The 21,880-nt window shown below is 49.7% G+C and overlaps 7 protein-coding genes across 7 annotated transcripts; 3 read left to right on the top strand and 4 right to left on the bottom strand.

Annotated features, from left to right (window-relative positions):
* Positions 1-891: 891 nt before the first annotated feature.
* BC939DRAFT_251560 (uncharacterized protein) lies at positions 892-1,632 on the top strand. Its single transcript, XM_051551005.1, has 3 exons — positions 892-972; positions 1,059-1,514; positions 1,597-1,632. The coding sequence occupies exon 2, from the start codon at positions 1,084-1,086 to the stop codon at positions 1,381-1,383; it is 300 nt and encodes a 99-aa protein (XP_051409582.1). The 5' UTR covers positions 892-972; positions 1,059-1,083; the 3' UTR covers positions 1,384-1,514; positions 1,597-1,632.
* A 257-nt stretch (positions 1,633-1,889) lies between these two features.
* Positions 1,890-4,105, bottom strand: BC939DRAFT_505558 (uncharacterized protein; the record flags this gene model as incomplete). Its single annotated transcript, XM_051560675.1, has 9 exons — positions 1,890-1,933; positions 2,038-2,180; positions 2,289-2,442; positions 2,540-2,607; positions 2,701-2,793; positions 2,900-3,105; positions 3,204-3,286; positions 3,392-3,496; positions 3,631-4,105. The coding sequence occupies 9 exons, from the start codon at positions 4,103-4,105 to the stop codon at positions 1,890-1,892; spliced, it is 1,371 nt and encodes a 456-aa protein (XP_051409581.1).
* A 2,662-nt stretch (positions 4,106-6,767) lies between these two features.
* BC939DRAFT_251443 (uncharacterized protein) lies at positions 6,768-7,361 on the bottom strand. Its single transcript, XM_051551004.1, has one exon. It carries the CDS (start codon positions 7,265-7,267, stop codon positions 6,932-6,934), a length of 336 nt encoding a protein of 111 aa, XP_051409580.1. The 5' UTR covers positions 7,268-7,361; the 3' UTR covers positions 6,768-6,931.
* BC939DRAFT_520379 (thioredoxin-like protein) lies at positions 7,362-8,978 on the bottom strand (the record flags this gene model as incomplete). Its single annotated transcript, XM_051561201.1, has 3 exons — positions 7,362-8,068; positions 8,208-8,309; positions 8,424-8,978. 3 exons carry the CDS (start codon positions 8,976-8,978, stop codon positions 7,793-7,795), a joined length of 933 nt encoding a protein of 310 aa, XP_051409579.1. The 3' UTR covers positions 7,362-7,792.
* Positions 8,979-10,629: 1,651 nt separating this feature from the next.
* Positions 10,630-11,590, bottom strand: BC939DRAFT_531096 (uncharacterized protein; the record flags this gene model as incomplete). Its single annotated transcript, XM_051561599.1, has 2 exons — positions 10,630-11,192; positions 11,292-11,590. 2 exons carry the CDS (start codon positions 11,588-11,590, stop codon positions 10,886-10,888), a joined length of 606 nt encoding a protein of 201 aa, XP_051409578.1. The 3' UTR covers positions 10,630-10,885.
* Positions 11,591-12,196: 606 nt separating this feature from the next.
* On the top strand, positions 12,197-15,176 carry BC939DRAFT_531095 (uncharacterized protein). The gene is made up of 5 exons (XM_051561598.1): positions 12,197-12,819; positions 12,925-13,238; positions 13,350-13,473; positions 13,609-14,102; positions 14,266-15,176. The coding sequence occupies exons 1-5, from the start codon at positions 12,514-12,516 to the stop codon at positions 14,927-14,929; spliced, it is 1,902 nt and encodes a 633-aa protein (XP_051409577.1). The 5' UTR covers positions 12,197-12,513; the 3' UTR covers positions 14,930-15,176.
* A 487-nt stretch (positions 15,177-15,663) lies between these two features.
* Positions 15,664-21,879, top strand: BC939DRAFT_413824 (uncharacterized protein). The gene is made up of 7 exons (XM_051552968.1): positions 15,664-16,744; positions 16,830-16,925; positions 17,027-17,242; positions 17,330-17,432; positions 17,577-17,788; positions 17,879-18,034; positions 18,154-21,879. The coding sequence occupies exons 1-7, from the start codon at positions 16,093-16,095 to the stop codon at positions 21,855-21,857; spliced, it is 5,139 nt and encodes a 1,712-aa protein (XP_051409576.1). The 5' UTR covers positions 15,664-16,092; the 3' UTR covers positions 21,858-21,879.
* Position 21,880: the final 1 nt, after the last annotated feature.

Raw genomic sequence — 21,880 nt, 5'->3', positions numbered from 1 at the left:
ATTAGCAGAATGATCATAGACGGCTGCTGCGACAACGTAATACTATGCTAGACTTTTTGGTATGAGGCAAGAGTACTTTTAAGCAGCACAAAACAAAACAAAGTAAGCTGAGCAGAAATAGGATAGCCCAGTCTTTGTGTGTTGGCGGATGGTTAGAGTAGACTCCGCGATTAGTGGAGCCCGAGCACAATCAAACCATGGAATGATCTCCGTCGAAGCTACACGGTTAGTCAGGACCCAGAAGGACATTCCGCATCTGATGTAGCGTCACCGTCCACATTGTCCCCATTGTGATTGCGAAGGGATTGGGATGGAGATATCGAAGGATAGGTATTTGCTTATTAGATCCTGCAAGAAAATTGGCGGCAGATTCAGGTACGCATCCTGCTCCTGCCAAGCAGAGAAGTGCTGTTCGTAACAACAGCTGTTTTCATGTGCACATGCACATCTATGCAAACCACGCATGTCGATCTCTTGCCAGTACTGGAGAGGCGACAAATAGACCATGCATGCCGCTGTGTCCACTTGTATTACATGAGGAATAACTCATCCGTAAGGATTACCACATACGATTCACATCATCGTCGCTACCATATTTATATTCCATATCCCCTCATCCCTTCATCTTTTTGTCTCTACATTCTGCTCTGCAACCTTCCTTCCGCCAAGTCCCTACCTCAAAGATACACATGTTCAAAAGTGATATCCATCGACTAGTCCATCTTAGCTCCAACCGCAACCTCGGTTACTGTCAATTATGCGGATGGACCCACATACTCGGGTGAAGTTCTCGTTGGAGCCGACAGCGCCCATGGTCACGTCCGTCAATGTATGCACAGGGAGTTGCAAGTGACTCGCGAGGGGCTCTTTCAGGCAGACTGTGCCTAAGTAGCCCTGCCGCTTAGTAGAACCTATGACTTGGGCACAACCAAAGAGCTGGATCCTGAAATATCCCCAGAACTGCTCACGAATGTAAGCAATCCACAAATCGCTTTAGCTAAAGGCAGGCCATACTTCGTAAGCTGATTCATTTCCTCTTCACCATATTCTCTGTTCAGTGGATCGTCTTTCCCATGAAATGGAATGTCATTTGCTGAGGTGTGGCACAATACTCATACAATACTCGACAAAAGAGAGCGTCGACTACAACGAATGAGTCCCAATGGTGTTGAGACCATGTGTCAGACTGTGCGGGACTTCCAGATCCGTGACGAAAATAGTACCAGAAAGAATGTTTATGATTGGGTCCTAAAAGGATGGGTTTTCGACGCCTGGTATGCCGGGCGTGTTATGCTCCTGGGCAATATCTGTCACAGGATGATCCCGTCTGGCGCACAGAGAGCTGTGGACGCTATGCAGAGTGCTGTCGTGCTGGTCAACTAGATCGATGTGCTTCCGACTACGGTTTCGAACAGGGATCTAGGGTTCGTGTTTGAAGAGTACCAGGGTAAGGACACCTACTTGCGATCAAGGCATTTGAAGCCAGCCAGTTCATGGGCAAGCAAACATTTTAGGTATATCGCGCAAGAAATTGTATTGCATGTTCAATAGGCTGATCTTTAAAACATTTGTTGACGATTTTTCATCCAACACTAGAGGTCTTTAGAGCTGAGAAGAGGCGCTCAACCGGTTACTCTCCAAGTACATGGCGGTATGGTTTCAAAAGTAACACGGCCAAACTGATTCATGATCGACCGCAGGTGTCATTTTTGTCGCCAGCACAGGACCTTGGTTCTGTTTGTACAAGACCAGGAAAATAAGCGTAAAAAAGGTTGCGGCGTAAACCTTATTTGAGCATGAACGCCAGTGATATCCACCAGATGGAGCGCTGCTTTATTGTCTTTCTGGGATGTTGCTACTGCTCTATCAGACCGCTGACCCTTGACACTTTAATACGCGTAGTATCCATCGTCGGTCCCTGATAACTCATCTACTGATAGGCCAAATAAGATTGGATAAAAGCTCTCAGAAGCGTGTTCCAGTTCCACCGGCTGTTTCCATAATGCAGGTATACAACAAACACCAAACTCAACTTACAGTCATGGTCCCCATCACTGAGCTCGTCCTCCGGATAGTCATTCTGGTAGTAGTCCTCAGCATTCGAGTCAGAATCTTCATAGTCGTCCTCACTTGAATCATCCTCGTTCATAAAATTGTTTTCATCATCGCTGAACCACAGTCTATACAGATTCGTGAAATAACGAAAACGGAATACAGTCATCAATAAGAAAAATAAGAGCGACATGCTTTTTTTCTTCCGAATAGCTAGTGTGATCAAGCATACATACAGTGCTCCGACAGCTCGATGCGTCGACTCTTGTTGATGGCCCGCATGCAAATCTCGATAGTAGATATCATATACGAAGTCATCCTCTGAGTCTTGGCTTCCGGCGTTTTTGCATGTCTCCACTGTGATCTTTGGATTCGGGACGTTCTCTGCAACTAGGATACATCAAGATGATGAATATGCAGTAGCATTTGTCTAGGTCAGTCATACATTTCACAGCGGTGAGCCAAGCTTGAGTCAAAGCAAACTTACTTGTCAGGTATTCGCGCACCATGGGTAGGAAGTTGCACATAATATCGGACTCCTCTGCTTCACGCAACCTAGAAAGTTGATGTACAGTGAATGTGATTAATATTAGTACAGGGGGCGCGACGATCGCTGATCCGCTATCCGTTTTTGGCATGAATACTTACAGCTCCTTCTTGCTTGAAGAGTCCTCCTCTTTGACAGCATCATACATCTTAAACATGTCCAATGCCGCCTCAGCTTCCACCTCTACAGATGACCTAAAGTTGTCATACCGAATGAGGTAGGTGTGCTGTAAGTGGCCTATTTAAACAATACGCGTTCGCATGCTGCATTGGTCCTCATCATTAGTTACTGCCCTCATACTTGACTACTGGCGGAAGCTGCTCCGGTTTACCTAGGCCCGTCCTGTTCTGATTAATCACCCTGTAGCGCGCAGTCCGAACCTCTTCCTTCTTCCCTTGCACGAGAGCTCCCCTCCGCTCGTGAATACGATCTTCAAACTCCGGTATATGACGATCTGACAGACGAGACCTTGGTCGCATTGTCTCTGCTAGATGTGTAATCTTGTCCTAGAATCCAAATCCAAGATGATGCTTCAGTACAAAAGTGGCACCTCAGTTGTTGACCGCAGGTGAATCAGATGTTCAATCAAAGGCTTCATCGTTACTCTAAGCTCAATCGACTGAGTTGGATCCTTAAAGCTCTCCTTGTTGACTGTTGTAGCCAGTCTGAACACTGCCGGAGATATCTCTATGTTGTTTTCCAAAGATATAGCAAAAAAGTTAGACTTGCTGAGAATCCCGCAGTATCCTGATGTGCTTCATGGGCCGAACAGAATGACAGCATGCTGCTTACTTGGCGCTGGAAAATCCGGCTCTGCTTTCTCACCCTCACCATCCACTTCATCGCCGCGCCTTTTTCGCCTTTTCCCATTTAACTTCTCGAGCTGTTCCTGGACCACTGTATATCATTGAGGATGTCGGAAATTAAATGACGAAAGGTAATTAGAACATCTTTACAGTTGTGCAGACCTGTGAGCCCTCGCACCACCACGCAAGTTAGAGGAGCTAACGAAGTCCACCAACGACCCTTACCCAATGTATCCAAGGGTTCTTCATTGCGCTTGCGCTTGATTCTCAGAATGGTGTATACATCGTGTTCAGTAATCTCACTTGCTGCGTTGGTGCTTGTTACAGTTTCGCTAGTCGTCTGAGGCTGAGTTATTGTAGAGTCCCCACCATCACTTTGGATCCCGCTCTGATGAGTCTGGTTATTGGATGAAGTCGATAGCGTGTGTCCAAACCCAGGAGAGTGAATGGGAACACCCTTTCGCGGCTTCGCTGAAACTAGATTATCCTTTCCTGGGTTATTATAGTCAATAAATTTGTTGTTGAAGGGCTTTAAAAGTGGCCTGTCGCCCACGGAGGCGACGGTCGGTTTTTTCTTCGTGAAAATTGATGGCCGTTGCGGTTCTGTAGACTTCGGAGTTGGCACTGGTGACGAGGGCGTTTCCAACGAGTTTGCCTTGGTCTTATCGACTTGCCCCCATGTTTGCTGATTATTTGCCATAGTTGTATCTGGGTTGGTTGAGCTGGACAAACGCTCATGTCTCTATGGTTGAGTAACTCCGGGTAAGCACGGGTTCCTCGTGCAGGAAACTAATGAATACACCACGGAGACCAAGGTTGAGTTGCGTAGAATGCAAGGCAATACCTGATCATGCTGATCTACTCCTGGAATGTTTTCGGAATCGGCTGAGCTGGACGTCATTGAGTCTTGGTGCGGTTGTTTGTTGTTGAGCAAGTTTCGTTGATGAACCTGAAAAGGGTTTTTTTACGCAGTCAGAATTTAAGTACATGTACGTGGGCAAGGGCTAGTCCTTCGACTCGTAGTTGCCGAACGTGTTCTATTCATCATGGCCCACTTTTGAAAATCGCCATTCCCAGATTATCAATTGGAATTGTGATGAGTGGAATAAAACATCGCTGCAAGTGTTGTTTTAAGAACGATAGGCTACAGATATTTTGCTACCTCCTTTGCAGCTAGAGCTCGAGAACAAAAAGAGAAGCGCACTGAAAAAGAAGATTGGTAACAATCGCAGGAGGAGGTTCAGCTTTGGGAGCTATTCGAAGATACTGGGAACCGGCGAACGTCCTTTTAATTTCGGTTCCTGAGGGAGCACTCGAGAGTGAGTTCTCTCACGAAGAGATGTCGAGGAAACGCGCTGCATACCGAAGTCGTGCACGATAGAGCGTTGGAGGAGTTCAGGGTGATCTGGATAAACTCAAAGATGGTCCTCATAAGATAAGTAAGTTACCACACGTCTGGCAATAAATAAAAGGCAAAGGAGTTCATCCAGCCTGTCTTCAGCGCCAACTAGAATGAAGCGGAAAGCCAGCTCCAAGGGGAAGGCAAGCTAAGAACGTCGATAAGAATGACAAGAATCAGTTCAAGACCCAGAAATCTCGCAAAGAAAAATTCTGAGCAATTCCGCTTCGGAAATGGATCCAGAAACTCCCCCAACCCACCCCACCCAACCCAACTCAACCTCCCCCCCCCAAAAAAAAAAAAAAAAAGCGTTGGAGACGTAATAAACGGTAATTTCGCGGTGGTAACGATGAATGTTGGAATGTTGGAACTATTGATCGGCCCCTTCAACGTGGACTGCAGCAGAATTACAGCACCGGTGGCTATCTTCAAGCGAGTCGGTGTATCGGGTCGGCTATCCAGGACCCTGTCAAGCTCAACATGGATCTTCAAGACGCTCGTAAAAGGAATGCGTCGCTGGGACAGACTGAAGGACAGCGGTGTCAGGTTTAACTCGGCGCTAACAACACTCGAGTTGTTTAAGATAGTACCTGGGATCAAGGGCGCCCGAATTCAGAGAGTGAAGGGGTACCTCGATGACGCGACCCCGTCTCCGTTTCTGGAACAAGTTGACCAACTACTGAGGAATCCGATCAGATGGTACCTCCGGATATTTGCTTCCAAATTCAAGTGTTCTGTTTATATCTCTGTCCACTGTCGCGACTTTGTCATGCAGCCTGAGTACTTCTAGTATACTTCGTCTTTGCACAGATCAACTTCCGGAGCCCAAGATGGGCAGTGATTCAGGGAGACGGCTTTCATGAGTAGGACCGATGACCACGACAAGTCCTCAGTCCACGACCCGGCGTCCGTGTTTTAGATCCTCGATACCAAGTTGCCGTCCTTAGATCACTTCGCGCACCTTCCGATGCCAGGGCACAAGGACACCTTCTGCTTGATCAGCGAAAGCAATTGCTGGCTGCATATGGACCAGAAGACCAGATAAGGAAGAGAGGAGCAAACTGACCAGGATATTCGGAAGATCTGTAGAAGCTATGAAACGACTCAGCCCCACCCGGGAGAGCTTTCTCGAAAGCTGTTTTTCCATGGCAAGAAGCCTGTATGGTGTTCTCCGATAACAAGTTCTTGCCGCATGTGCTCGATCTTGATTCTCTGCCTTGCCAAGCTCAGCTCAACACACTGGCAACTCAGCTTTCATCCACACCAGAGTAGAAAAGGCCAAGGACGATGTCATGGCCATGAATAGCACCACCCAGGCAGGGAAGTACGTGCTTCCTGGCACTCTGTGAACCGATGGGCACCAGCTTAAGATCCACGCCTACAGTCTGTCCTACTCAGCGTAGAAAGAAGGACGAGGGCGAGGGCGAGGACGAGGACGAGGGCGGCAACGCCTCCCAGAGCACCGCCTCCTGCTCCACATAGCCGCTGAAAGCGAATAATCAGCAGGACGTCGCAGGCGCCAGCAAGGCCTTGGCTGCATCCACGAGCCCCAAGGTGAAGCACCTGACCGAAACGATCCATACACTGCAGGAAGAACTTGAGCCACATCGTGCTTGCCATCGACCCAGGTATAAAGAATGCCGCAACAGCCATAGTCGTGAAATTGCTCATATCTGAAAAGTCCTGGAGACTGTCGTTGCTCAAGGGGTGCCATAGCTGGAACAGCCAACGACACGCAAAGCTGCTGAGGCGCCTCAAAAAAGACAAATGAATCAAAGCTGCAGAGGGGATGGCGAGCATCAACGACCTTGAGGCAAGAATTCGGCTTGCTGGGTGTTCCGACCCTCAAGGAGTCTAATTGGCCTAGCAGTTCGAGGAACTTAGGGATGCAGACTCAGTCTTTACGGTCAAGAAAGATTTGAGGGCCTTCTACGGATCAAAGGGTCTGAAGGCCGCTCGTCCTCTCAAGGAGCAAGGGGAGAAGGTCAAGGTAGGACGTGCAACCAATGGGATGTTCAGGACGGCCCGAACGAGGGCCACGAGGAGTCAGCGACGAGTTATGGTCGTTATCATTGACGGCGACTTCAGGGCAGGAGCGGAGGACTGGTCAAGTCGAACAAGTTTATATCAAGACTCTAAATTTAGGTACGCGGAAACTGAGGAAGCGTTCTGTTTGCAACGATGAAGGAAGGTACGATATGCGTATATTCTTGACATTCTACTCCTACGAATATCGCTGTGTGTAGGCCACCGACGAAGGGATGCTGGTATGCAGCCTCGACAAATTCCGAGCGTCGAGGAGCATTTGACGCAGCACACAAGTTGCACCCCAAGGCTAGCCTCTAGCGCAGTCGGGACCACAACGCTGGCCAGAATATAGCTAACGCAGCCCTTCAATAGGTAAAGGGCTTTAAGTGGCCCGACGCACTGAGCCGGCAAGAAGCGCCAATTCGAACGGCGCATAGCAATATAGCTAGCAAGTCACTCCTTGTCTTTTGTTCTACCCACCCTGAGATTACCTACAAAGAACAGGTTGTGTAGCATTCATTCTTTGTCTTGCAGGTCTATAGTTATTTTGTTCTGTAGGACTATAGCGGTAAATACGGCTTGAGCCTTCGAGTCATCTAGCGGTCTTGATAGAGTCACCTCTGCTCAGTGTCGGCGGTTATCCTCCTTGTCCTCATCCTCATCATCCTCATAGTCCTGGTAGCGAAACTCTTTTACGTTTCCACCTAGGATCCCTCGCCTACCGCCACTACCGCCAAATGATGTCTCTGTAGTCTCGCCTCCAACGCTGAGCCCAAGACTCATCATGTTGAGTTCTCCAAACTGGGATGACATGGACGACACCGTATTGAGGGACGAGTCCAATAGTGAATGCTCTAAGAATGAGGTCTCACGCCGGTATTGGTCATGCGGCGATAGGACCTTGTATCTAGATACACAAAATGAATTACTTTAAATGAAGGCGATAGTATGCCCACTCCCTTATCCAGTGCCTGCAAAGACGAGTAAACGGCGAAGGATCACGGCGTACCTTGTAAACAGCTCCTCGAGTTCGACATCATCATAGTCCTCGCTCAGTTCGTAAGTGATCATGACAAGATTAGCAATCAGGTCGCCTGCGCGGTAAACAAGCACTGTCGGGCAGACCTCTTCGTCAAAGTCAACCTCAGGAGCTTTGATTCGAATGAACTTTGTGGTCGCGTACCGTCCTGCTAGCTGAATTAAGTATCCGTCTAGCTTCTTGCATGCTGCATTGCGCTAATGCAATAAACACAAAAAGAAAAGCAATTGCGTTTGGTAAGGACTCTCCTCGAAGTAAACGCATTCTGCATACAAAGACAGCACCGTGGCGGAAATACCCGCCCGTCGCACCCAGAAGCAAAGAAAAATAGCATACCTCACTGTAGATATGGATAATCACAGTAACGTCCTTCTTTTCCGTATCGATCGCACTCACATACTGCGCTGCGTTCATCTCCATTAAAGACCCAAACACCTTCTTACTGGCCAATCCTGCGCTTCCTGCCACACCCGTCTTTGTAGCCCAGGTCATATCTCGCAGCCGATTTCCTCGAATTCTTTCTAGAATTGCCTTTTCATCAGCATCTACTACGATGGTATCGTTTCCATCGTCCTCGTCCAACAGACCCTTTTCCTTTTTTTCTTGCCGTTCTCGCTCCATGTCTTGAAGGTAAGTCGTCGTTGTTGGTGCCCTTGCCAGCATACGTGCATTGTGGGCTTGTTGAAACGAAAGCCGTTCCTGCAGCTGCTGCCGATGATGGTATTTCTGGTCTGCGATCACGCCCTTGGGCCCTGTGTTGGCGCCGGTATCCCGTTCGGGGTACCCTGGCGCCCTATTGCTTCCTGTCCCTCCTCCTGTCACTGCTCCTGTACTGTGGCTAATTATTGATCCTAATCGACTTGAGGTCTTGCCGTCTAGACGGTCAATCTCACGATCAGTCAGTCCGCCAGTCTCGAGTGAGTCGTATGCGAGCTCCTTGTCATGGATGTCTGTTCCATCGAAGGATTCAGACTCGGAAGCCGTCGAGCCCCAGTCTTCCGGGTCGTCGTTGTTGTAGAGGTACTGTGCCCTGGTGCCGTCTCGGAGTTGATGATCTCTTGATGCATTGCTGCTTCTTTCGGGGTCTGGGAGCAAGTCTAGCCCCATCAGTTTGGCTTCCTCGGCGGCCATGGTTGCAAAAAAAAAAAAAAAAAAAAAAAAAAAAAAAAAAAAAAAAACGGCAAGGGAAAATATATAAATGAACGTAGATGAGGTATTGGACAGGAAGAGTTGTATGGTTTGATGCACAGTAAGCGGGATGAAGGAGGTGGGATGGAAGGATGGAATGAGAGTGGGAACTGAGATGAAAGAAAATTAGATAGAGTAGGAGCCCATTTCTGACTGTTTTACCTATGAAAAGACTACGGCTACACGCCATGCAGCTACTGTATTTGCCATCGTTAGTGTCCTCACTTTAGCCCAGACGGGGCTGTCCACAGTGTAAGAAGGCTTTTTTTTGTAGTATTAATCCATGCACTATGTCAAGCCATATCAAACTAAGGAACAGCCGAGGTGAGCTAAGCTGGACTGAACTGGGCTGAATTGACCTGACGATGTAGCTTTCTATCTTCAAAGGCCCTTCGCGCTGAGTAACAATGGGCTCATGTCAATGAGCCTCTGACATATCTTTCTCTGTTACGGAATCACCGGCGCACCACTCTGTCCTATGAGTCCGCATCCATACATCTTTTCGCTCAGCATCCTGAGCTGCATCGGCATCAGCGGGTCCTGGTAGTGCTCCATCAAGTCGGCCTTCTCGTCTGCTCACCAAAAAGCTCCAGTTATCTATCATGCCCCATGTTTAAACGTCCGACCGCCTTCTCTGAGACCACTATCCCGGCAGCAAATCTGGCCTTGACCCTGCGAAGCGCAGAAAGCGCACGAACCCATCGTGAGCCGTGGCAGCTTCTTCGTAGATGGTGTCATTATCGGCTTTGCCCTCGAATTTGTAAACGTCCCCTATCCTGAGACGGTAACAGTCGATTGGTATCCTGTACATATCTTTTCCGGGGTAGATATGAATGAATGAATGAATGACGATGCACCATGCTTTAGCCCAAACTTTATTTGGAGAGGGGTATGTTCCTTTCTCCTTGCTGTCACCAAAATCAGTTACTTACAATTTATTGACCCGATTATTAGCGAGTATCACGAACAGGAGCAACAAGGAGGACAATGCGTCCTTTACATAGCGGAACCTTGTCAGATGCAATAGGAGAAAGAAAGCCACTTTAGACGCGCTTGATTGGCATGAGCCTTTATAGGCATATATTTAACCTCGGCAGCAGTTTTCCCTCGATTCCATTCCTCGACCATTGCTCATCTTCGGCGTCTTTTAGTTGCAGCTCGACGGGATTTGTGATTTTGCCTTCCTCCTGCCTAGCATCACTTACCTGTGCCGCTGCTCTGGCTATCTGGATCGCTTTAATACGAGAACTCTTCTCGGAGATGTTGGAGGAATCGCCGGTGTCGCCCTCAATGCTGGTACCCGCGCTGCTGATCGCCTTTTCGCCCTTCCTCCCCTTTGGAGTGGCAAGGACAGGTACAGGGCTACTAGGCAAAGAGCCATCGTCAAGCCGATCGTCTTCATCCTCGAACTCGCTGGCAGTATGATAAGAGCTCGACCGCATCGACTTGTCATCGCCATCTTCTTCCTCGTCCTCCTTTCCCCTCGTCTTTCTCCTCATCTTCTTCGTCATTTCCATTCCTGCCCTCTTCTCCCCCTCCATTTCCTCCTTCCCTATTAGCTCTTTCTTCCAGCGCACGCGCCTAGCAGTCTTTCCATTCCCCATTCCTTTCTTTGCATTCTCTTCGCGTTGTCTTTCTAGTCTTTCTTCTATCTCTTATTATTCGTTCTATGCTGTCGCTATCTACGCCCTAGGCTCTCTCCTTCCCCCTTTCTTTTGTTTTCGTTCGCTCTTATGTCTATACACATCTGCGCTTCAGCTATTTACTGGAGAATAAATAATCAGTCCTTTGGCACATAAGGGATCCGTGTGCTGGATTTGTGCTTCTTACGCGCCGGAGATGAGCGCGTCGGCGGCGAAGTTGATCGGGGTAGTGACATAGGTGAAAGCGCAATTGATGCAGTCAAAAAAGCGCTCTGTAGTTGTGGCCACTGAGGTTGCAGTAGAGGTTGCATCAGTGGCACTTGAGGTTGGGGCATGAATGACGGCTGCCCACTCATTTGCTGTTACCACAGCTGCAGGATCTGTTGCTGCTGTTGCTGTTGCTGCCTCGTCTGCTGAGCTTGTTACTTGAGCAAGAGCTGACTCGTATCCTGATTCCCGCTCTGAATTTGCGTCAATGCTCCTGTACAGCCTGATAGGTCAACTGGATCAATGCTGTTGACTCTGGATGACCGTGGACTGGACCCTCAACTGATATGCTAAGACATGGAGCATGTCTTTATATTCCTACATTGGATTCACCTCATCGATTTCCGCAACCATATCCATCCCTGCCCGAAAATCCATGGACATGGGCAATTTGAAGATATCGTCCTGCAAAACCATGCAGTCTTGATCATGGCGCAGCCGATACGCAGCATATTGAAGTATAATTCCCTGGCGCCGCACAAGCAGCCTCAAGAGGCCAGTCCTAGCAACATTCTCATCAGAGTATGCGACTTTGTCGAACGCAGGCTTCTCATGCTGTATAGCTCCTGATGAGGGACTCTCTCCCATAAATGGCGCAACATCCGGACCGATTCCGTTCATCTCGTTCGGGCACGCGCTCTTTCAGCCCTCATTGTCGCTGCCATAAGCGCTCTCAATTCAGGAAAGATCATCTGTTGGAGTAGTATTGATGGGTTGACAGTCCCGAGAGAGAAAGTGGTATTTTCATAGTAGAATCCTGTCATTCTAAATACAAAGTTGAAAGGCAGGCAAGGCACGTAAAAATTCTCCACCCTTCCTCTCTCAGCTGTCCACCAGCCTCCGTCTTTGATGTTCTCTTGTCGTATGCCTAGTCTGTGGGATTCGATGGTGTCAGGAGCGGACCTCTCGATCTGGAAGACGAGGCGGAGGAACTTTAGGCGAATGCAGAAGCAGAGATGGAGCGGGCCAAACGTCTCAAGTCAGACAGCAGTTCCACTGTTACCTCTGTTGCTGCTGCTGCGGTCAAGGAGAGGAGCTTGGATAGGGGTCTTAGGACTCTGCTTAGCGCTGGCCGAGCTATGGCTCGATACCTTTGGTTCACCGATGACTCAAAGTCCGAGAGCGGTGATTATTATAGAGAAAATTCCAGTGACAGCAGCAAGGATAATGACTCAGAAGACGACCATGACGGCAGTCGGGGCCGAAGCAACGACAACAAAGACTAAGATCATGGGAGCGGAAGCAATGACGAGGACAGTAACGATGACGACTCGAACAAGAATGGCGGGCATGAAGGGAATGATAGCGGCGAAGGCGAAGAGGAAGAAGAGAAGGAAGAGGAAGACGACGAAAAGGAAGATGACAAGGACGACAAGGGCCAAGACGCGTGCCTGAACCCGACGCGTCTAGACCGCCATTATGATGGGATGACTGACCAATGAGCGATCGTTTGATATACTAGGGATATCTTACTCTGTGGGCTTCACTGCAGTTTTGGAGACTGGCCATCCATCCCCATCATCCTTTCTTCCCATCCCCTCACCATGAAGCGCTCCTCGAGTTACCGGCTGATCTTGCTCGGACTGGCTTCCGCCTCTCTTCTATCGAATCTCGCCCATGCCTTCTACCTCCCAGGCGTAGCCCCACACGAGTACGAGAATGGGGATGCAGTGCCACTCATGGTCAACGCCCTCACCCCAGGATCCGACAGCGAACTCAAGTCCGTCATCCCCTTCGACTACTACGACCCACACTTTGGGTTCTGTGAACCCAGCCAGGGAGAAAAAGCCCAGGCGGAATCCCTCGGCAGTATCTTGTTTGGCGACCGTATTTGGACATCACCTTACGAGGTAGACAGCTTTGCTCTATTGCATATGTCTTGATTATGCTATCCTTGGTCTGACCTGGGTTGAACGCTAACATCGTTTCTTCATGCTATCTCTATGCCCCACTAGATCCACATGAACACCAGGGTTACCTGCAAGCAGCTTTGCAGCGTGGACGTGTCGCCAGAGCAGGCCCAATTCATCAATGCACGTATCCGGGAGAATTACGCGGTCAACTGGCTGGTCGATGGATTGCCTGCAGGACATGTGCGTCCCGGACGGGAACTCAACACTGAGGTTTACTCCATCGGTTTCCCTCTCGGAGAAGAGGATGGCATGGCTACTCCCAAGCTGAACAACCATTACGAGATTGCGATCGACTATCACCACAACATCCAAAAAGACACGCTGAGGGTTGTGGGTATCGTAGTCCAGCCCATGAGGTATGCGTGTGTCAACATCATTGCGAGCAGTATCTGTGTGCATTGTGTTTTGTCCACAAGCGCTGCAAACGTACGCCATATCTGATATTATCTATCGCTCTTGCCATATAGTATCGCCAAGCCCGTGGTCGGCGAAGTTGTATGCGGTGCCTTGCAGGCAGAACAATCGACTCCGGTTTACTTGGCCGAAAATAGGATCACTCCAGTCGTCTATACTTACTCTGTCGAGTGGAAGGTATTCTACACAACATTGAAATAGCAGAGTTCTGAGCGCCATCATCAAGCAAGCTACACAGGATGTTATCACACATTAACGCTTTCGTGTCCTGTTTCTTCTTGCTGGTATATACATGAAATACTGGCCTATCAGGAAGTGACTACTGCTTGGGCGACTCGATGGGACAAATATCTGTTAGTGGGTGAGCCTCGAATTCACTGGTTCAGCTTGGTCAACTCGATCATCATCGTATTGTTCCTGACGGGCATGGTGGCAATGATTCTCTTGCGGGCCCTTCACAAGGACATTTCTCGCTACAATCAGCTGGAAGCACAGGAGGACATCCAAGAGGATTTTGGATGGAAACTTGTCCATGGCGATGTCTTCCGCACGCCATCTTATCCGATGCTGCTGTCTATTATCGTCGGAAACGGATCTCAGATGTTTTTGATGGCTTCGGTTACGATTGTGTTTGCAGCGCTCGGCTTCCTGTCTCCCTCGAACCGCGGATCTCTTGCGACGATGATGATCGTTTTTTACATGTTCTTTGGGGTCGTAGCCGGGTTTGTGTCTGCCTGCATGTACAAGATGTTGGGAGGCGAGTCATGGAAGAGCAACGTTATTGGCACCGCATTCTTATTTCCCTCGTAAGTGTTGGCAGGACCCAGAAGTATCGCCTTTTAGTCGTTTCGGACGAAGACACATGAGATGTGTGATCCGCATGTTTTTTTTTTTTTTTTTTTTTTTTTTTTTTTTTTCGACTTGTACATGATTTTAACATAAACGCTATTGAATTTTTTTCTTTAAAAGAATCGTCTTTGGCGCGTTTGTGGCACTCAACTTTTTCTTGATCGGTGCCAACTCATCAGGAGCTGTCCCATTCGGGACGATGCTTGGGATCGTCGCTCTCTGGTTCCTGGTGTCGACACCTCTTTCAGTCATTGGATCGTATCTCGGATTCCAGCGTCCTAAGGTCGAGCACCCCGTCCGGGCCAACCAGATTCCACGCCAGATTCCAGACCAGGTCTTTTACTTGCGTCCTATTCCGTCGATGCTGATTGGAGGCATCCTGCCATTTGGGGCGATCTTTATTGAGCTGTACTTTATCCTGAACTCAATCTGGTTCCACAGGATCTACTACGTGTTTGGGTTTTTGTTCCTGGTCTTTGGGATCCTGATCTTGACGTGCGCAGAGGTGACGATTCTGATGTGTTACTTCCATCTGTGCGCGGAGGACTACCACTGGTGGTGGAGAGCATTCTTTACGTCAGGATCATCGGCATTTTACATCTTTTTGTATTCGGTGATGTACTACTTTTCAACGCTGCAGATCGGGTCGTTTACGTCGATGGTGCTGTACTTTGGATGGACGGCAATTATGAGTCTGATGTTCTTTGTGCTCAGTGGGGCGATTGGATTCTTTTCGACGTTTGTCTTTGTGCGAAAGATCTACGGCAGCATCAAGATTGATTAATCTACGCACTCGCGCCTATAAATGCACCTACACGTACATCTACCTGCATACACATATGCACCAATGCGCACACGCGTATACACACAACTCCATGAGTCTCCGTGGAGCCAGAAGCGACTAGCTTTTATCTTTTTCTTCTTCTTCTTATTCCTCTTTTTCTTCGTCTTCTTCATCTTCTTCTTCATCTTCTTCTTCGTCTTCTTCATTTTGTTCTTTTTCTCCTGGTATGTAATAAAGATAGAAAGCGAATGGTATCGGGTTTCTTTTGTTTGTATCACTGCTCACCAGCAGTAATGTATTTTATGAAATAATTATCTTGGGCCGTCTGCAGATGAGCCGTTGAAGAGCAGCATGTGTAACGCGTGGACGAGAGAAGGAGGGACATATGGTTTATGGAAGCGATTGAGGCACCAAAAGGATGTATAAGAAAGACAGAAGGAATAAGGTGCAAGGTTGCTGTTACTATGGACATCAAAATCGCCAAGGGTACGTAGTCTAAGGTGATTTGCCACCAAACAATAGGAGTGAAGGTTTATTAAGTTTATTTAAATGAATTCCATCGTACCCATGCCTCGCAAAGGAGAGCCCGGCCAAGTGGACAGCAAAACGATTGTGTGCCCGGTCTGTATGTTGCTCGTGCCTGTGCCTGAGTCTGTGCCTGAGTCTGAGTCTGCACTGGAGAAGAAATGAAAGTGAAACGAACAAGCTCGGCTGTTTCAAGCAGGCCAATCACATCATCATCATCATCATCATCATCATCATCATCATCATCATCATCATCATCATCATCATCATCTCTATTCACCTTCTTCCATCCTCTTCCATCCTCTTCCCCCCTTCCTCGCTCTTCCTTTCTCCTTCCTCATTCTCTCCAGTCACTCTCATCCCTCTTCCCCTTCATCCCATTTTCCCTATCCTGTCCCCACTTCATCACTCATCTCTTTTTTTCTCTCACTCTCCCGCTCTCTTCTCTATCAATCACGCACTCACGCTCTCCACGCTCGATCTCCACCTCTTCTATCCTTCTCCACCTCTTCAACCGAACGCGCTCTACTCTCACCGGACACAATCAATCGTGTTTCCCCTCTCAATCTCCGCTCTCCCGTCATATCCTTCCCTCTCTATCCTCAAGCGTTTGAAACAATAGCAAGAGTAGTCCGACCATGGCTGGTCTGTTTTCAAAAAAATCCAAAAAGGAAAAGGAAGAAAAGACCGCTGCCAAGAACGCTGCTGCCGCTAGTGCCATCAATGCCACCTCCATCTCCTCCGTCCCTGGAGTCCCGGCGTCGACCTCCAATATCTCATCGATAGGTCCTCCTGGCTCGACCGGCTCCATTGCATCCTCCACCTCGAACCCCCCCTCAGGCACCAAGCCGGGTGCAACAACCACAACTATGTCAGGGGCACATATGCGTGACAACTCAATTTCAGCCTCAGCCTCAGCCTTAGAATACGCGACTCAGCACCAGCAGCAACAGCAGCAACAGCAGCCACAACTTCAACAACAACAGCAGCAGCAGTATGGAATGCAGGCGTCCTCGAGCAAGTCGTCTTTTGACAATGACAAGGCGCGGGTGTATCATCTTCAACAGCAGCACCAGGGCCTCAATAACGTCGTCTCTGCCTCGTCTATCTCGACCCACAACTCCTTTGCAAACTCAAACGGACCATGGCTCTCGGTCCAGGTCATGTCCGTCAATCCCTTTCCACGCTTTTCGCATACGGCATCTTATGTCCAAACTGGCACCGATATCTATATCTTTGGAGGCATTGTCAAAGACTCAGCTCAAAAGGATCTGCACGTTATTGACTTCCGTATGTCGCAATTATCGGGCATCTTTATTTTGCATGAACTTTGTAGGCTGAGTACTCATCTCTGGTTGATTGCGCAACTATATAGAATCGTTGCGTTGCCAGGTATTACCTGCTGTTGGCGCCGACAGCCCACCACCGACGACGGGCCATACAGCCGTGATTCTTGGCCAGTACATCATGTGTAGGTCTTTCGCAGTTTGCGCGAAGCTCACTAGCAACGCTGATTCAAAAGAATCATAATCATACTAAAATCGGTTCGATCCGTCTTGCTTCTCTGTACAGATTTCGGTGGCAAGGACGCAAAAAACAAATGCAGTGATGCACTTTATGTTCTCCACACTGTCCGCAAGGAATGGAATCGGCCAATCATCCACGGACTATTGCCCGCACCTCGTCATTCGCATGCGGCCTGTGTTATCGGGACGACCATGTATATCTTTGGCGGACAATTCAACGGCTACTATCTTAATGACATCGCCTCCTTCGACATGAAGACCCGTATGAGCATGTCTCTTTCCATTCCTTGACCCGGTAGTTTTTCCTGCAATCAGAGCCATGCCCTGACACACACTCTCTTTACTGTAGTAAACACTGCAAGCCCTAAGTGGAATCGCCTGGAGCCCTCGTCAGAACTGCCCCCTGCACGTGCTGGACACTGCGCGGCAGCACACGACGGCAAGATCTATATGTAAGAAAGGGCATTTAAGATCGCGTGCAAACTTGTTCTTTGTGTTTTCTTTCAAGTAATTCTGGTATCAGATGTACGGTTTTAACACTTTAGCCACTCATCTGAAAATCATGTGTTGCCATCTTTGATTACTTCATCCTATAGTTTCGGTGGTGCAGATGAGCAGTTCTTTTACAACGATATTTGGTGCTACGATCCACAGACAAACAAATGGGAGGCAGTGCCAGCGTTCGGGGTCCTTCCTACGAGTCGGCAAGGCCACGCAGCCAGCGTGGTGGATGATACCATGTATATCTATGGAGGTGTTAATCATGAGGATCAGCTCTTGGGCGACCTTTCCGCCTTTAAGTTTTATGGTACAGCTCAGGCTCCGTGCATGTATCGCTGTTCGCTAGTCGTCAATGTTTCTCGCGTTTTTAACATATTCAGCGCTTCTTGTGCAACAGACCGCCGCTGGCTTACATTCCCTGACACTGTAGAGTCGCCGTCCCCAAGGGCCGAACATGCAATGTGCACCGTTGGCGACAAGATTTACATTCTGGGCGGACAGCTGGAACCGAACGCCGATGATGACGCAGGATCCGTTTATATCCTTGACACGAGTATGCTCATGGTGCTGCCATCCTCAGTTTTTAGAGAAGTGTGCATTTTTATTGGACTCAGTACTAACATACTCCGTCTTGCGTTTGGGTGCGCCCTGGGCGTCATTCTTGTTTCATAGCCAAAATTAAATACCACGAGCCGTCATTGATAGGATCCCAGCGACCAGCTTATGACAACGATAGTACGCTACGCGTGGATGGTATCCAGGATGATTCCAATCCATCCTCCCAACGGCCGACGCCATCCCTCAATTCAAACCGACAGCATAATGACCTTAACTACGACACCCGCCGTGCCTTCCAGCTACAACAGCAATCGCAGCAGCAGCACCCGGAGGCTCATGACCATTATTCCAACCACTCTGCGATACACTCGCCCCGGTTTTTGGATGAGCCTAACACTGGAGCCCATTCCCAGATGCGTAGGAGCCTTGACGGCCCAGACTTAAACTCAGCGTCTCGCAGGAGGATGGCGGGCAAGTCTAGCAACTACGTCGTGCATGAGATAGAACCCCGCACAACGCAGTCGATTGACGAGACACGCCGACCCGGCATGCTTGAAAACGACCACTACGCACAAGGTCAGCGACCTATGCAGCTTGACAACGGTGTGTATCCAGCGAGTCAGCAACAGCAACAGCAACAGCAACAGCAACATCAACATCAACAGCAACAGGATTTGATCCGCAGGCAATCTTTGGACAACCGCAGCCGTGGGACCTATACTCAGGTACCCTTGATGCCACTACGTACCTCAATAGATCAAACCGGGACCGCTGTCGTTCCCACCGGCACCCCATCCTCGCAGAACACAGCACAACAAGACTCCTCCGATCCCCAATTCAGTTCCAAGGATATCGAAATCAGGGAGCTGAAGCAGCGAGAGCAATGGCTTCTTGCCGAGGTTGCCATGGCACGCAAGAAGATGGGCGAGGGGGCCCTTAATATGATGGTAGCGCTCAAGGAGGATATGGGAGCCTTCAATGCGGACCGGGACAGCGAAAAGTATCAGATTATGCAGGCACTTCTTAGTGTTAAGGCAGAACTCGAGCGGTCTAAGACCTCGATCGTGACCCAAGCCCAAGTCGTGTCGAACAAGCTGCGTGAGGCCGAGCGAGTCCGTACGGCTGCCCTGCAGGAAGCAGCATACCTCAAGGCAAAGGTTTCGGCTCTTCAGTCTGGCGAGGCATCAAGCTTAGTCATGACTGAGACTGTGCGAGCAGTGGACCTGGAAAAAAGACTGACGGTAGCCTTGGCACTGGTTGACAAGCTGCAATCGCAATCGGCACAGCACGATGCGACTCTGGAACGGGAACGACATGCACGGGAGACTGCCTTTGAGCGAGAACGGCAGACGACAGCGCGTGCAGAAGAGGCGGAGTTGTCACACACCCGCTCGCTTGTAGAGCTAGCGACGCTACATGAGCGCGCCTCTAAGGCTGAGGCCAGCCTGAGAGAATGCGAGGCCAAGAATGCGGCCAACGAGGCTGGACTCTCGAGCTACCAGCAGCAGTCAACGGCTTTATTCTCTCAGATCTCGGCGCTCAAGACCACGGTCGACCACCAGAAAAAGTCGCTTGAGAAGGTCAAGCTGGCCTATTCTGTTGCCAGTGATCGTGCAGAGCATGCAGACCGCCTATGGACTCAGGCGCGTCAGGAGATTGATAACACGCATCTGGAATTTGCAAGTGTTCGTGCAGATCTCGAGCGAGCCCAGCGCGAGGCTGAGCATTGGAAGGCCAAGGCCCAGGACACAGATTTGCTCTGGCAGAAGGCCAAGAACGAGAACGAGACCATGCGGACATTGTTGGAGGAAGACATGAACGCATCTACATACACTCCTGGAACAAACAGCCGCAAGCACGATAGTATCATGGCCATTACCTCTGCGTCTCGGGTCGCAGAACTAGAGCATGAGCTTGGGACATTGAGGCATCTGTTGCGGGAGTCTCAAGCTGCTGCAGCCCAAGCGAACAAGGACCTGGGTGAGGCTATGGTCAGGATCTCGCAACTGGAGCAGACCTCGATGACAGCACGTGCAGAGGCCGCTACTGCCCAGCGCCAACTAACAGCGTCGGAGGATAAGGTCGCGGCTCTTGAGACGCAATTGAGTCAAAAGGAAGAGGCGCTCGAGGAGATGGCCAAGGAGCAGGAGAACAACGAGGTCCAGTTGGGTGTACTCCGGGGTGTGATGCGCGAGAATGGTCTTTTAGCGGATGACCTTATTTTGGAAGCTCTGAGCCAAGGCGCGGATGGCAAACCTGTGGTGGCCAGCCCGACCACGATGACGGGGCTCAAGTCTAAGGTCCAGTACTTGGAGAAACGTGTCCAGGACTCGGAAGTGCAGCTGGAGGAGATGAACGCGCTGAAGGATCAGCAGAAGGAGAGGATCCAGCAGCTCGAGGCGGACTATCAGACTGCTGTGCACTATGTGCAGGGATCTGAGAGTATGCTTCAACGACTCCGAGATGAAGCGCAGGCGGCCAAGAATGAGAAGGATGCTACGCTGGCCAAGTTCCAGGAACTGGAGGCAGCACATGCGCAATGCAGCGATCTCCGCGCCTCTGCTAGCGAGGCTGCCTCTGCCGCTGCCGCTGCCGCCGCTGCAACACTACAGCTCCAAGAAGAGATCTCCGACCTCCATCGTCAGCTGCATGATGCCATGGGACGATCCATGGAGCTCGAGCAAAAGATGGAGGAAATGACAGGGGTACTACAGGGCTCTGAGGCAGCTGTAGAGACGACGCAAGCGGAACTCAAGGCACTCAAGGCGAAGCATCATGAGCACAAGAAACAGGGTGCCATCAGTGCTGAGAACTACCAAACAAAGCTGGAACAGCTCGAGACAACTGTTCATGAGACTCAAGCTTCCCTCGCAGAGACTCAGCAAAAGCTAGAGGCATCTCAGCGAATACTTGAGCAGGCACAGGCATTAAGCAAGAGCAAGACTAAGGAATTGGACGAGGCTTTGGTGGCACTTAAGGATGCACAGGAAGCTGTGGCGGCTGCCAAGGATGTGTCCGCAAGCCAGGCTTGCAAGCGCGATCTAGAAGAGGAGAAGAAGAGGGATGCGGCTGCATTAGAGGCCGAACAGAAGCGGGCAGCAGCCTATGCTGCGCATCAGGAAGACTTGGAGCTGGTGATTGACAATGCACAAAAGACGATTCAAGAACTACTGGGCAAGAATCTGGATCTGGAACAGCAACTGCGGGTGTCCGAGAACAAGATCTCGATCCTGTTGGATAATTTCCAGGGCCCGGATTCTGTGCGGAACAGTGTAGCGAGTTTGAGTGGAGGTGATGATCTGATCCTCCGCTTGTTGGAGGCTAACCAGCAGCAGCAACATATTTTGCTATCAGGGACAACAGGCCGGTCGCATCTGACACCAATGTCGCATGGGTCGAACCTGACGGACCGATCCTCGGCGGATTCACTTGCAAATGAGCTGGAAATGTTGAGGTCGAATTGGGGACAAGCACAGTTGAACGGCACTATCCATCGACCAGGCGATATAATGACAGCTGCAGCGGCAGCGGCAGCGGAGGGAGGCAATGGTACAGCCAGTGCGGAAGCTGAAACACTTTCGGCAGCACCGTCAACAGTAGATCCTTCTGGAACGACTGCGAGCACCAACGGTGGCGAGATGACTGGGTCGGACACCACAGCAGTCTCCTCAGCACCAGTGGCAGCAGCAAAGGAATTTCTTTCTTCAACACTGGTATCGTCATCGCCACCCTCGACGTTGACATCCGCGCAGAAGCTGGAGGAGTATGAAAAGATGATTGAGGATATGGCTAATACTCGTCGACAGTATGAAGAGTAGAGGGATAGTACAGATTTCAAAGG

The sequence above is a fragment of the Gamsiella multidivaricata genome, assembly GCF_025024155.1.
Source record: "Gamsiella multidivaricata strain RSA 2152 chromosome Unknown BC939scaffold_58, whole genome shotgun sequence".
Taxonomy (NCBI): Eukaryota; Fungi; Mortierellomycota; class Mortierellomycetes; order Mortierellales; family Mortierellaceae; genus Gamsiella; species Gamsiella multidivaricata.
The sequence above is the reverse complement of the archived record's forward strand: the minus strand, read 5'-3'. Positions and strand labels throughout refer to the sequence as shown.

What these genes read in the sequence shown, in the direction of transcription:
- BC939DRAFT_251560 (XM_051551005.1), top strand. Translation starts at nt 1,084, where the DNA reads ATGTCATTTGCTGAGGTGTGGCACAATACTCATACAATACTCGACAAA.
- BC939DRAFT_251443 (XM_051551004.1), bottom strand. Translation starts at nt 7,267, where the DNA reads ATGCGCCGTTCGAATTGGCGCTTCTTGCCGGCTCAGTGCGTCGGGCCA.
- BC939DRAFT_531095 (XM_051561598.1), top strand. Translation starts at nt 12,514, where the DNA reads ATGAAGCGCTCCTCGAGTTACCGGCTGATCTTGCTCGGACTGGCTTCC. An exon ending in CTTACTCTGTCGAGTGGAAG is followed by an intron (nt 13,474 to 13,608) that starts GTATTCTACACA and finishes CTGGCCTATCAG; the next exon opens with GAAGTGACTACTGCTTGGGC. An exon ending in ACCGCATTCTTATTTCCCTC is followed by an intron (nt 14,103 to 14,265) that starts GTAAGTGTTGGC and finishes TTTCTTTAAAAG; the next exon opens with AATCGTCTTTGGCGCGTTTG.
- BC939DRAFT_413824 (XM_051552968.1), top strand. Translation starts at nt 16,093, where the DNA reads ATGGCTGGTCTGTTTTCAAAAAAATCCAAAAAGGAAAAGGAAGAAAAG. An exon ending in CTCCTTCGACATGAAGACCC is followed by an intron (nt 17,243 to 17,329) that starts GTATGAGCATGT and finishes TCTTTACTGTAG; the next exon opens with TAAACACTGCAAGCCCTAAG. An exon ending in CACGACGGCAAGATCTATAT is followed by an intron (nt 17,433 to 17,576) that starts GTAAGAAAGGGC and finishes TTCATCCTATAG; the next exon opens with TTTCGGTGGTGCAGATGAGC.